Source organism: Trichogramma pretiosum, unplaced genomic scaffold (genome assembly GCF_000599845.2).
Source record: "Trichogramma pretiosum strain Unisexual culture from Peru unplaced genomic scaffold, Tpre_2.0 scaffold1, whole genome shotgun sequence".
Lineage (NCBI taxonomy): Eukaryota > Metazoa > Arthropoda > Insecta > Hymenoptera > Trichogrammatidae > Trichogramma > Trichogramma pretiosum.
In genome coordinates this window covers 817,300-831,517 of record NW_019641703.1, presented here as the reverse complement: position 1 = coordinate 831,517, position 14,218 = coordinate 817,300, and the positions used below count along the sequence as shown (strand labels likewise).

Genomic DNA, 14,218 nt, shown 5'->3' with positions numbered 1-14,218 from the left:
CGTACTTTTTTTTTGTTTCATAGCTAGTTGCTTTAGTTGTACATCAATACATTCGTTTAAAATAAGATTGCAATTTTCTTACTCAGCTTTCGTTAATATTAAAAAGCCTATTTAATCAGTTAAACTTCAACAACATTCCACAAAAAATTGAATCTGAAGCGAATTAAGAATTTAATCAAGGAACAACTAGAATCAGTTGAATAAATTTACAGAAACAAAAATTCAATCAAAAAGAAAAAGAGGAAACCAATTCTGATGGTTTTATTTTTCTAATTGATTTGTATATATCATTAAACTACAACGATTTTATTCATTCATTTTGATATGAATGAATTTGTGTATTTAGTCACAAGTTAATACATCTCAGCTTTTTTTTAAGTTTTGACTTTTGGTTCAAACGACGCATCAGCGCGAGCTTGGCTCACTTTGTCTACGAAAAAAAATTATTAAAAAGGCATTGCTAAAGGGAATATCTTCGGATCAAAATTATTATTAAGCTCGTATACATAACTGAATATATGCGCGAGTGCTCGTGTGCTCATCATGATCGTCTCTCTTTCTGTAATCTCGCAATCACGGGAGCGTTATTCACGCGATCGTGCCAACAAACACTACTGGAGCTTTTCTCTTCTCTTCCTCTCTCTCTCTCTCTTTTCGAAATTGCCGTCCTTTGCATACATACTGCCGACGAGAAATTACGATTGTTTATTGGTCAAAAAATTAACGTTCCCGGCTGCTGGCGCTCAACTGAAGCTGCAGAGGGGCTATTGTTGAATCACAGCTGCGCAAGCACGTAGTAATATCCTCTGGCCGCGAGCTTTATGTACGTGTATACATAAGCTACGCACGTACTGGTAATTATTATTTTATCGACGTCAGAGCGAAACTCCATGCACGATGTATATATTTATACGTATAATCGCGGACATACACACACACATACTCACTCGCAGCAAGAGGCGTTTTATTTATGGCCATGAGGCGCATGCACGTATCGGCTCTCTCTCGGCCTATGGCCGCGCATGCAGTTATGCGGTTTATTATATGCGCGTACACACGCGTATGTATATAAAATGAAAAAATCGAGCGATATACGCGCAATAAAATATCATTTGTCCCGATGAGAGCAGCTGCGTTCAACAGCTAGTTTTCCGTACGATTAATTTCGCGTGGGTACGTATACATGTATAATATGCTCTCACGGCGGCGCTACAGTTTGCAAAATTCGAACGAGTAAATTATACGAATCGACTCGGGTTTTTTTCAATTTTATTATGTCACGGGGAAAATGCGTTTACTCTCTTTACCCTCTAGCCGCGTCGCGGTGTGTAGTATACATTATGGGGGAAATTCGATCTGCAAACGATCGTGGCGCGCGCAGTGACCATCATCATCGCGCGAGCTTATACGGTTATTAGATATTCAAGCCTATAGTATGACCATTGACGCACACTGGCTATAGTAGTGTTACAAACTAACGTCAGAACGTATGCTCCGATGCGTGGATGCTGCGCAGCGCGACGACGCGATGACAATAATCATCGAGGACGCGATGTCGACGACGACCAGGACGTAAACAACGACTACTACAGGATGATGACTGGTCTACGGTTATACAGTTTAACCCTATGCTCCGATCGAGCTCTTCGGAGAGTGCAAGAGAGAAGAGTGAAGGGGACTGGCGCTCGCCACGGCTCAAGCGTATGATGATTACACAGCGCAAAACACGACGTGCACACGGGTTTATATACATGCGTACGTCATTGAGTTACGATACTGCATTGTTAACGCGGCATAAGTATGCGCGCGCGCGCGGGCGACGAAGCTGCTGACCGATACTACTGGCCGGCCGCGCATCAAGCCGCTGCTGATGGTGTACAGTTTCGGAAGGCATATAATGGGATTTGCTAATGGGCCTTCAACGTTATGAGCGTGGGTGCCTATGTATATATGTCGTATGCGTCGCAGTCATCCGTCGGACGCGACAATGTCCTGCGCGCGTAAGCCTTTCAACGATATGATGACGAGTAAATAATTTAACACGCGCATTTATAGGACGATATTTTATTTCATTTGCAAAAAGAGAGGCGCGCATCGCCCATCACGATATGGAAAGAGTCCGCGATCTCTTTTTATCCGTGGCATTTACATGTTAACGTTCGATGAGGATTTTCCTCTTTTTTTTCGATTGCTTTTTCAAATCGTGACTTCTCGTTGAATCATTAAACGACGCGATGACGGTTTTTTGCCCCTTTGATATACGATTCCTTTGTCGGCCAGGGTTTGATCGTTAAAATCGTTAAAAGTACAAAAATATATTATATTCTTTTTTTTCTCTTCACAAAGCACTGAACAAAGCTTGATTAAATCACGAGTACTGTAGACTCGAGCATACGTGCAGAGCAGGTCTGCGCGCGTTATCTTGAAACGAGTGTATTTAAACGCATGTATTCGGAAGCTGCGGGCGCTGCTCGCGATATACACAACTGCACAGTAACAGCAGCATCGGCAGCAGTCGCAACTCGCGCGATCATTGCCATATGCTCGAGCATCGAGAGCACATAGCAGTATAAATGCTCGTGTTTCGAAATCAGTGTAACACGTAGCAAGCTAGACGTATACGCGCTGGTGTATACCGTTCACTTGTCCAGGTGACGGTGGTTTTGGGCCGCTGGAAACAAAACGGCGCATCGTTTTAGAGATAATGCCGCCGCCGCGCTCGCGCCAAACGCCCGCACGCACGTGAAATCGCATTAGTTTCCTCTACGCGCGGCGGTGGCGGTGGCGATATTTACAGCGCGCGCAGCGTGTTGCATTTCGGATACGTGTCGTTTTATCGGCTAGACACACACACGCGCGAGCACAGCAGCAGTAGCAGCAGTAGCTCGACTAATTTCACCCTCTCGCTCTCCCTCTCTCCGTCTCTATCGTGTATGTTGGCCGATTTAATTCGTCGGACACGTTTGACGGGAATTAATGCGCCGCCAATTATTCCGACGCGCGATTCCTCACGCCAGACTGACCGTACACACTCGCACACGCGTGCGTGTTTGAGTATCGGTATATGTGTACCCTCTTTTACGTGCAGCACGAGCTCACGAGCCAGTGGTACAGTGGCGCTATATCAGTTTGAATATGACTGCGCAGCTTTTTTGAATGTCAGCGCCAAGCGGCGACTCCGATTAAAAAGAGATTGACGTTCATGCTGAATAATAGAACACTGAAAAGTTTCTAATAGAATAATTCAAAATCTTGATGATCCTTTTTTTTTAAAAAAAGATTTATACTCAAGCCAAGTATGTGTGTCCAGTACGGTCCTCATATTGAGTCTAATTTTAAAATAATTTCTTTTGTTTCATGTTTAAAACTAGTAATCTCAAATCTTCAATCAACAATTTCTAAACTATCATATTAATGAAATCAAATAAATTTCGTCAAGTATTCGAGCAAAGTAATAGAATAATTTCCAATAATTTAGTTTCTAATTGAATAATTCAGTAAGAAACAAGGTAGTGAAAGACGATTTTTCGCAAAATTCTTAAGACAAAGCATGTTGTATACATCTGTGTATAAGTGCGCGCATGCATATGGAGTACAGAAGGGAGCCATTCCAATGGATGCGAAGCAGCAGCGGTAATTAGCGCGGTTTGAGCTTTAAATCATCGGTTACAAGCCTCGACTGCTCGTTGCTCTTGTTTGTTGCATCGCTGCATGCGATAATGTAGATTAAATACGTTCTGTCACCGATTGTGCCTCCGTGTGCATTTTGGATGCCTCTTTTGGATGATTTCGCGAGAAATACCCACTCACAAAATTACAAAACAAGTTGAGTCTCTGACTGACGCACAAATGTTAGTGGAAAAAAAGCAGCAATGACGACACTCGTCACCGTTGGCATAATTCGTTCATCATGCTCTGCGTGCCTGCACAGCCTATATACACCCAAAAGTGTATGTATACGATAACGTCAAACCTGAGAATTAATTCGCGCCGTCCGTTGTTATGTTGCTGCTGCTGCCGTTGCGCATCATCTGCAGACTCTCTCCTCTCTCGAGAGAGAAAGAGAGAGCGCTTGAAAGCCTCCCAGGCTTTTTGAAGCGTTATAATGTACAAAATGTGATAGCATAATCTAACTGGCTTTAGGGCTTCGCTACTTGGCTCTCTGGCGCTTCTTCTTCTATACGATATAAACTCGCAGTGCTTACGGGCGCGTCGCGCTTACGACGCGCACCACAGAAGTAACGTAAATCGAATGTACATCTTTTAGAGTTAGACACTCCGACACTTTGCTAAGTCTCGTTTGAAAGCTCAAAAAAATAAAATACTTAATTCTTCCGTGGCATCAATTGGAATGCGCCGGAAAGGGAGTCGAAAACAAATCGGCGTATCGGTTCATTTCGCACCCTCTTAACGCGTGTGCACTGCAGAAAGGCCAAGCGTGCATCGGCAATGTCTGCACTTGATTCCTTTTTTTATTTTTTTTTTCAATTTACAGGGCGTACGCTTTTTTCCGAACGATTATCTCTGCATTGTGCCCGGCTGCGCCCGCACGAGAGCAAAGGGTTGTCACGACTATGCACATATGCAGTACCACCCGCGCGAGCTTGAATATCAAGCGAGAGAGATAGTGACTTGCCAGCGGCATATGATGTGCATTATCGTGTGTGACTCTGCTGCTGCTGCCGCTGATGCACGCATTGAAAGTGCAACCGAATATCGCAGCTAGAGAGAGACAGAGGTACACGCGTTAGTGTTCGAATTCAGTGGCGCTTGAACGTGATATCGTTTTTGTTGTGCTTGCTTGACGCGCTGATGGATATGCAGCAGCACACACTGCAGCGCCTGACCAAAATTCCTAGACTCGAGATACCTGCAGCTGTGTGCAGTGGCAACGATTCGATGCGCAGTTGTTTTATCGTGGCGCTAATCTCTTTCGTTTGATGTACATATGTAGCATCAATCGGAGAGTCATTCAGAGTCCACTACTTCGAAGAATTTTTTAATTAAAGCTCCACCACTGCTTATCATATTTCGAGACAGAAACGCAGTGCCCCCTCAGGTGTACAGTATACCGATACAGTAGACGCGTTGAAGAGGGAGTTGGGGCTGCAACGGTGAAGCTATATTATAGGATTACGTTGCATCTGCTGGCCCACGCGTCGGTGCGTCGGTGTATATAGTAATAACAATAATGATAATAATAATGCGTAAGCTACAGGGTGTGGAGCTCCTCGCAGTATATATAATACGTGCATCCACGTAAAAGCCCTTATGATTCCGGACTGTGTTTAGCTCGATTATCTCTATCCGGCAGATCCGACCTGTTTCTCTTTCTCTCTTGCTCGCTCTCTTAGGCTGCCAACAACTTTCCAGGAGTTTCGCGCAAGCTTATGAGGCTTCCAACTAGGCGCGTCGTGAATAAGTAAGCAAAGTGTTGCGAAGTTACCATCCTCCGTCCCACCCCCCTCTCCAACTCTAGATTGTATATAATGCTCTTATATCGGCGAATTAAATTGTTACACGCTTCGCGTACTGTTTTCCTCCTCACTTGTGCGCTCTGGCTCCGACGAAAGTCGTCCGAAGCGACGAGGAGTGAAGTCTCGACTCGCGTCACTGACAAAAATACACAATATATATACGTATCCAAAGCGTACAGCTCAATTTTGAGGGCTGCTTCGTTTGGCGCGGCGCATCTTTATATATAAAGTCGAGGAAAAGCATAATTGCGCGCGCGATCGCGTGAGACATCTGGGGCTTGAAAAGAGACGAGTTTAAGCTATGGGGATGGCTGCTGCTGCTACTGCTGCCTCTTGCACGAGTGCAGAGTTCGAAAACTATGCGAGCTACGCTGGGCGCGCGTGTGTGTGTGTGTGTGTGTGCTCGCGCGTGCCTCCGGGGGAGAAATTCGTACGTCAGATGCAAATCATCTCGGCTAATTTCTCGGAAAATTTGCGAATCCTCGGGTTGCTACTGCCGCTGCCGTTGTGTGTTGCTTCTGTTCTCGCCGCCGCGTCAAAACTTGAACTTGGAGAGTACATGGTGGATATTATATACATAATAATACACGTAAACGTGCCTATGCGAAAGACGAAGATTTGGCGCTGCAGCAGCCGCCGTGATATAGACTATTATGCGGCCCAGCGTTAAGCGCATCGAGCTCGATCTTTCCGTTTCGAATAGCAGCAGCTATACCTACGTATAGTCTCTCTGGCACTCATGCGCGAAACGTCGCGCGCATTTGTCCTGATGTATAATTTCATTAAACAAGTCTGCGCTGCGACGCTCTCTTCCACTTACTATCTCGAAACTTTGTTTGTACGCTCGCGTGTCGTAATATGTATGTGTGTAACTTGCTAATTCAGACGCCTTCGTGCGGTTTTCTTATATGATTCCGCGTGTGGCAGCGCCTTCTGTCTATTCTCGTACACGCGCATAAGCAGAAACTTTCGAATAATTAGTTTATTTGATAACTCGATTGATTTTTTTTTCTATTTGCAGCTCAAAGGATACACTGCAGGGAAGGGAGACGAATCGCAGCCGCTCCTCTCATATCTGTGAGTACTTTTTTTACTATTGTTCTTCGCACTCTCATGTACTAATTTTTTTTACAACTAAATACGAGCATGAAACATTTTAACCGCTGATTTCGCTAGCACGACATAATTTTACCATATAGCTTGCTTGCTTACCCTTGCTAAAATTTCAATTCACTGGTTCTCGAGCGGGGCTCACTTGATACCTATCGTTCGGCCGCAGTCCGAAGCGTTTTTAGCGTTAATTTAAAAGAGAGAAAACCCGACGACTGAGAAACTGTGTGTAACTTGACCAGTGCCCTGTATAAAGTGTATGTATACATTCCTGGGTATGTGTGTGTATGTACGTATAGTTTACCCGAAGCTACGACAAGAACGACGACGACGACGACGAAGCTCCGAGTCACGCGATATTGCAGCACACAGAGCCCAAGAGTCAAGCATATAAAACACTTAAGCAGTTTTATTCCTTGTGTACGCCTTTTTTATTCGCGAGTGCAATGGTCTTTGGTCGTACTGGCGCGCCTTGCTTTAAGGGGGGCTACTACTACTGGTAAGCTTTCTCGCGCGTGGGCACACGATACCTATCGCCCGCAGCCGGCCGGCAACCGACCTCGAGCTCGCGCGCGCTTTACAAAGAGAATGAATTTATTCCGCACAATGCCAGTCTTAATAATACATTATAGCAATAGCCCAGCGCGGGTGCAGGAGGAGAACACGAGCCAAAGGGAAATTCTACGAAATAAAAGCTCGCGGGAGGAGGAAAAGTTAAGAGCGTCATTTTTCAAATGTACCGTGCAGTACAGCAGTTAACCGTGTGACTATAAGAATTATACAATCGCGAGGAGATATGCCGCTACTGCTGCCCCCCTTTTATTGTGCCGCGAGAATTGCTGCGGTGGAGGGATTTATACATTTGACAAACAAAAGGCGTCTTATGAGCGGTACTCAAGAGAGAAAGAGAGAGATGCCCAGCCGCCAATCCTTCAAGACGATCGACGATACTCGTGAGCTTGGGCAAGAATCATTGCAGCTTTACATAGCGCATCGTTTTAAAAACAAATAAACGAACGCAGTCTTGGTGCAAGCAGCGCAAACTTGAAAATTCGAAAAGTCTCGCGTCAGTCTAGTCGCAGCCATTTGACTTCCGGCGTGTCTCGAGGGCTGCTTCCGGTGACCGTTTCGCGCAAGCCCGCCTGACTGTACAGCGAAAGAGAGAGTAAAGAGATTCGTACGCACGATTATATTCAAATTAAATGAGAAGTCTAACCAGTAATATACTGCTGCCAATTTAGTTACAAGCCCCCTGGGGATCACGTTGCTGCGGTCGTTGTGCAGTATAACTTGGCGTACAGCAGCACACCGCACACACACACACAAACAGGGCATAAAGCGCGCGCCGTGCTCGTCGACTTTTTCGCACTTTCTTACTCTCGCGTGTGTATTTCATTCGCTCGGAATCGTTATTTTGTTGCTGCTGCTGCTTGTCGTTGGTTTTTGCTTTTTATATGACCACGCGCGCCGCGCCGTCGCTTATTAAATCGTTGGTATTATTTGCTCGTTTTACACATGGTAGCGCGCGTGCAACGAAATAATTAGCTAACCGCGTTGTTTTCGAATTAAAAGCCTCGTCGCCATCGTCGTCAGCATTATCAATCGGAAAATCGTTGAACAGTGCTGCGTGCGTTCGATATATATCGTCGAAGCTAAAGTTGCTGCAGTTACGCGTTCCATATAAATCGCGATCGACTGCGAAATTCAAGACTTACACAGCGTAGCGCTACGCGCTATCTAGATGAGCTTATGTAAAATACAAAAGCTCGCCTTCTCTCCCTCGTCAGAAGCTCGCATTTGCCAGCTTCTATGCGGTATCGAGAGTTCGACTTCGTACATTTACACGCACACACGTATACTCGATGTGTGTACCCATTGTGTCGAAGAAAGCTCTAGTCGCTTTTCGTCGTGTGCTTATAAATAGACAAAACTCTCGGCCGTGAATGGAGATGTTATCGACTTTATTCGCAAATTCGAGAACCCGAATTGAAATTTACGTCAACGAGTCGCGTTATTATCATTATTACAATTTTTTATTACCTGTGATTGCACTGCTGACAGGCGAAGCACTCGAGATGATAGACGTTCGTTCTGGCTCGCATGACCATCTCGAAGGCCGGTATTACCTTGCTGCAGGCCGCGCAGTGTCCAGTGTTGCCGAATAATCTGCGGGGATGAGAAGAAATTAGACGTGTACATATTATGACAAAATCAGCATACACGTACTAAATCGTCGCAATATACGCCAATAAATTTTAATCGTGCAATGTCAAAAGATCGATAGCTCGCGCACCACCGATCCGCAGGTGGAAAGCGTTGTACCCACTCTCGTCGTCGTCTTTGCATACTCGTGTGCAACACCCACGCTACAGCAGAGCTAGCTAGTGATAAATCGAATTTTACAGATGAGTTTCTCTTATTGAATATCCGAGCCGAGCGAGAGTGAGAGAGAGGCCGGCTGCAGGAGTTGAAACGAGAGCGAGAGAGGCGCGCGCGCGTATACTTCTCCCTTTGCAAAGCAAACAAACTCCCGAGCAAATAAGCCCCTGCGCTGCCGTATATATAAAGCGTGGGCGAGCCTGCGCTACGCACGTATATGTATACGCGCGAATCAAGAGAATGAGAAATTGCGTCGCGAGAGTAGCTGGCACAAGCCGATTCCCAAGGGACTCCGACCCGCGCACGCAGAGAGTAGTCTACTGCGCGCGTACGCCTAAATCTCTGTATATGTATGTGTGTGCGTGCGAGTATGTACGTGAGTGCAGGTGCCGCAACGGCCCATTGAAACTATAAAGGCTTTATTAATGGGCTAATATTTGAGGACGATAGCTTTCGACTACATACATACGTATAAACGCGGAACGATCGTATTAGTTTATCGGCGCGTCGGCTGTTTTCCATTCCCCCGACGCCACGCATCGCAGCGTGCATTCGTCGCGTTCGCGTATACTGCACTTAGCTTTAATAGCGGAGAAAAAATTATCTTTACCGTAAGTAATCTCGCTTGCAGAGTATGAGATTGGCTTTGGTGTAGCAGGTCGAGCCCACTTCGCCGAGTCTGCAATCGCAGCATCCGCACTTGAGGCAGTCCTCGTGCCAATACATGTCCAACGCTCTCAGCAGATACCTGTCGAGAAAAACATTTCAATTTTGTATACTTGTATAATCGTTGATTAAAATATAACTTGATGAGTGTAATTACCTCTCGGTGATGGGTTTTCTGCATCCAGCGCATTCCTGCTGGCTGGAACCATTTCTGTTTGGCTCAGTTTTATTTATGTCCATAGTCATTTTTTGCCTCTATAACGATTCTGCAAAATGATCAAGACAAAAATATAATGAGTGTCTCGAATGAGACTTAGCATGCGTGTGTGTATATAGCGTAGGCAAAGATTCGGAGGGTGTCAGAAAAAGAAACGAACGAGTGAGAAGGACAAGTGCTGCCCTGGCTATGTGTGTAGTGCGGCGTGTGGGCTACGCAGTGTCAGCGGTCATCGCAGGGGGCAACCAGTCGCGCGCTCTAAACAAGTTTTCAGCAGCAGCTGTTGCAACGAGAGCAGACGTATTCTCTCTCCCTCTACAACTAGCCTCCCGTGTTCCGCTCAGATCCGGGTTTGTCTATGAGTAATTAGAGTTACGGTTTGAGAATTCAACCACGGTTTAGTGTGCCATCTGCGTCCAGCAGCAGCAGCAGTGGCAGCGGTGCAGGCCGAGTGCGGGAGAGGACTATACTGCTGTTACCGCGACGATGTCGCTTGTTCCTCGCTGCTGTTTCTGCTGTTATCCGCGTTTGGTCAGAGTTTAGAATTGAATTAGTTTGACCATCACTCTTTGGCTATTTAAAAAACGACTTTTTATGTACTTATTGAAACTCGCTTTGTATGGCTTAACGCTTAACACGCTTCGTTTCTTTTTTTGTGAACACTTTTTTAAAGCTTGTGTTGCTAATTTATCTGCTCAAAAATCAAGATCACATTGAAGAATCATACAAGTCACAGTCATAAGTACGATTTCATTATTATTCATTCTAAATTTCATCGTTTCATAATTTTGTACATTTTTCATAAAATTTTTCAATCATACAGCTAATGTCATCTCATTTCCAAAAAACATAATGAATATGCGTCACTGCATTATAAGTAAGTTATTACTTTAATTGCATCTTACGTGTTACTTGGTTAATCATAATTCTATGAAATGTCACTATTTTACTTTTAGGTTGCTCGAACATAACTATAGAAAAATGAATGCTCAAGAACTTTGTCAAAAGCGAGATCTTTTGGACTCGCAGATGTCGAATACCGAAAAATCGCTGAAGGAAACATTCAAAGACGATTGGAATACTCTGGATTCGAAGATTCAAGCTTACAACGAATACTGGGAAGCATACGAAGATGTTCATTTACAATTGAACACGACTAGAAAAAATTCTGGCAAATTTCTCGAAGATGATTTTTTCCAATCGGAAAGCTTCAACGCATTCGCGAGTGCGATGCACGATCTGGAATCATCGGGATCCAAGGACTCGTCGAGAAAATCTTCTCTCGCCGATGATAAATTGCCAACGTTTTCAGGAAAATTAGACGATTGGCAGACCTTTCGAGATACGTACATTTCTAAAATCCACGAAAATACAGATTTGACAGTGGCTCAGAAACTCAAGTGTCTGAAATCGGTCGTAGGCAATTCACACTTGTCCAAAGCTACCGAGGAGGATTACTTCAATGTCTGGGCTGATTTTAAAACCTACTACGACAATGGCGAAATCGACGATACCTCATCGGAGCTATCTTAAAAAAAAATGTAACAATATACGACTTATAAATAATGAATTTTATCGAAATGTATCTAACAAATATTACGTAACAAATAAACGAAAATATAGTATAAATGAATTCTTAATAGCGGATCAAAGGAGCGAATATTGCGCGCTCGCCTCTATATAAACAGCAGTAGCACAGCTTCTGAGCAACGAAGTTTCGACCACACGAAGATATTAGGGTCCCCGGGTTAATAATATTGTCCACGTTTTCGCCAACCGAGGCTGAGGCAGCGGCAGCAGCAGATATTGAAACCGCATAAAGTTTGTTCATATATAAGCCCGAGCTTGCACACTGCATAGCCTAGCAGCAGTATAGGATAGTTGTCACGCAGTTTGTCTCAAAGGCGTTATAAACTATATGTATGCGCCGGCCGCGAGCTTGCCAAGTACTACGCATACGTACGACAATTTTGCCGGGTATATGATAGAACGCACGCATATTTTACGAGCAGCAGCATCGCGTCTTTAAGGACTCGAGTCAAGTCATGATCGGGCGATCGGGTCAGTAGTCGTACACGTGCACGCGCGAGTACGGAATCAATCACGTATGCCATTAATCCCCAGCATCTTAACTATTCGCGATGCTGCTGGGCATCAACATCTTGCCCTGAGCTATATCTATCTACTATATATAACGTGCCATATCGTCTTCGTTCACACATATTCACGTACACACGCACATCAGACACACGAGAACTAGTATGTTAACCCCTCCGGCGGCGGAAATTCCTGTGCGTGGACGCAGGGCAAATTCCTGCGTTGAGCGCGGGCGGGGAGAGAGATGACGTCGTCGTACAGAGGGTTTGACATTCTCGAACTCGAGGGAGTAGCAGCTAAAAAGCTCGGCCGGCCGTTAACAAGCGTATTCGCGCGCGCGTTCATCTCTCGCGCTATCTTCTCGTCGTCCTCATCGTCGCTTATCGGTACAAGCGGTATATAGTTACTATCTACTAGTTGTATACACGACGACGTGAGCGTGTCTCTCTCACTTTGTGTATATTCCGAATAAACACAACAGCAGCAGATCTTGCGCTACTGCCACTGCTGCTGCTGCTCATCTCCATGCCCGAGCTCATCTTCGTCGCTCGAGCGGGCAAGTTTACTTTGTGCCGAGTGAAAAGAGGGTTGAAATTGTTGCGCCGTGTCACTATATCTCTATATCTATATACGTTGTAGCCTGTGTGATTTTCTCTCCACAGACTTGCTTTGCTACTACTAGGTAGCTCCCGTTCCATATCTCTCTCGTTCTGTGCAGCAGCTATCTCTCTTTCGTGAATACCTTTGGCTTTTCACTGGTATTTACAGTGGCGAACCGCAAAACTACCTTAACCATGGTCGAGTGGCCGCATTCTTTTCCTCGGTGCGGTGGTTGCGAGCGAGCGGCCAAAAGCGCCGTTTTATTATATATCATGCCGTCCTGCTATATACTCGCGCAGTTTTCTGTTTGTATACTTATACCGATATTCACAACAACAATGCCAAGTTATTTTTCTCTTCTTACGTACGCTCGCGTAGTCAAGGAAAAAACGCCCTTAGCCGGACTCGTAGTCTCGAAGTACTTTGAACCTCGGCGTCGTTATACACCTTGACACACGAGCAACTTACGCGACCCTAATCTAGCTCCGAAGGGGGTATAAGGTCGAGTAATCAGTACAAAGAGCCGGGCAATTTCGAGCCGATTCATTGGTCTGCGACGAGTTGAGTAGCAGTCGACACCGCGTAAAGAGGCCAGTTACTACCTACAGCGAGAGAGAGAATATAAGCAGTGGCAGCAGAATCAGCACATGCGAATACTGGAACGGTTATATTACGTACGGCAGCAGGCTATAAGTGGCTCGCATCATTGCGGCGGTAATACGGCAATCTCGATACGGCCGACGACGCGCGATTCTCTCTCTCTCGTGATACGTATTATATACGCCTTGTATTATACCAGTGAGAGAGCGGAGTGTGCGTACGTGTGTGTGGATATATACATTCATCCCCCGTTCATCGGCTCGTTCATCACTTATCTCTCGGCCTCGTGATCCTCAAAGCGACGATAATTCAATTATGCTCTCTCTCTCTCTCTCTCTCTCTCTCTCTCTCTCTCGCTCTCACTGACTCTCTCACTGAAACGGAGCCTGTCTATCGCTCATCATGCGCTAACCTCCTCTCGTGCTGTGAATATATACACATCTCTGCAACCGTCGCGCTGATGCCGATGCTGCCAGCACGCATATTGCTGCAGCAGTAGCCCCTTTCGTCGTGGGGCAGTGCAGATCTCATTCGCTCGTTTGCTCTTACTCGGGCTCGCTGGCGACAGAAACCTTTGTGTGTGCGTATATACATTGCGCGCCCCGGCCTTTATCGAATATCGAGTCAATTAGTCTTCGATGAGTACCACCACCGCATCGCATCAGCAGCTGCATTCGGATCCCTCGCTCTCTCTCGACCCGATCTGCACTGCAGCGCGCCGCGTGTCCATCTCTATAATAAACGAACGCATTCCCGTGGCAGTTACGAGTTCTTTGTGCACGTTATACTTTTTTCCCCTATACCTGCGCGTAACGATTTTAATTAGCTCGATTAGCTGTCACGCTTTCACGCAAGATCTCTTCTTTTTCCTCTTGGCTGCGCTATAACGATATAACGAGTCGATAATACCGCATCTAAGAAGATTTATGGAATTTTCAATAAACAACTTACGCGCGCGTTAAAGCACGCGTTTATCTGCACTGGATATACAATGTGTATTTACAACGCAAGACGACGCGATTATCTCTATCGCTTCGTGAAACACCACCCCTGCAGCAGCGGCGCAAGTACA

At 45.5% G+C, this 14,218-nt stretch overlaps 2 protein-coding genes across 4 annotated transcripts in view; one reads left to right on the top strand and one right to left on the bottom strand.

Moving 5' to 3' along the window:
- LOC106657088 overlaps positions 1 to 14,218 on the top strand; it is a 138,333-nt gene that overhangs the window by 27,954 nt on the left and 96,161 nt on the right. For both annotated transcript variants that reach the window (XR_002763642.1, XM_014378386.2), the window contains exon 2: positions 6,499 to 6,554. The gene's annotated coding sequence lies outside the window, so the exon portion shown is untranslated. The remainder of the gene's footprint in view (positions 1 to 6,498; positions 6,555 to 14,218) is intronic.
- The window catches only part of LOC106657093 (LIM domain only protein 3-like), a 40,963-nt gene that overhangs the window by 25,494 nt on the left and 1,251 nt on the right, over positions 1 to 14,218 (bottom strand). For both annotated transcript variants that reach the window (XM_014378398.2, XM_014378407.2), the window contains exons 2-4: positions 9,790 to 9,898; positions 9,577 to 9,714; positions 8,628 to 8,753 (exon numbers count right to left, since the gene is read on the bottom strand). In XM_014378398.2, coding sequence (XP_014233884.1) covers positions 8,628 to 8,753; positions 9,577 to 9,714; positions 9,790 to 9,878 — 353 coding nt within the window. In that variant the 5' untranslated portion in view covers positions 9,879 to 9,898. The remainder of the gene's footprint in view (positions 1 to 8,627; positions 8,754 to 9,576; positions 9,715 to 9,789; positions 9,899 to 14,218) is intronic.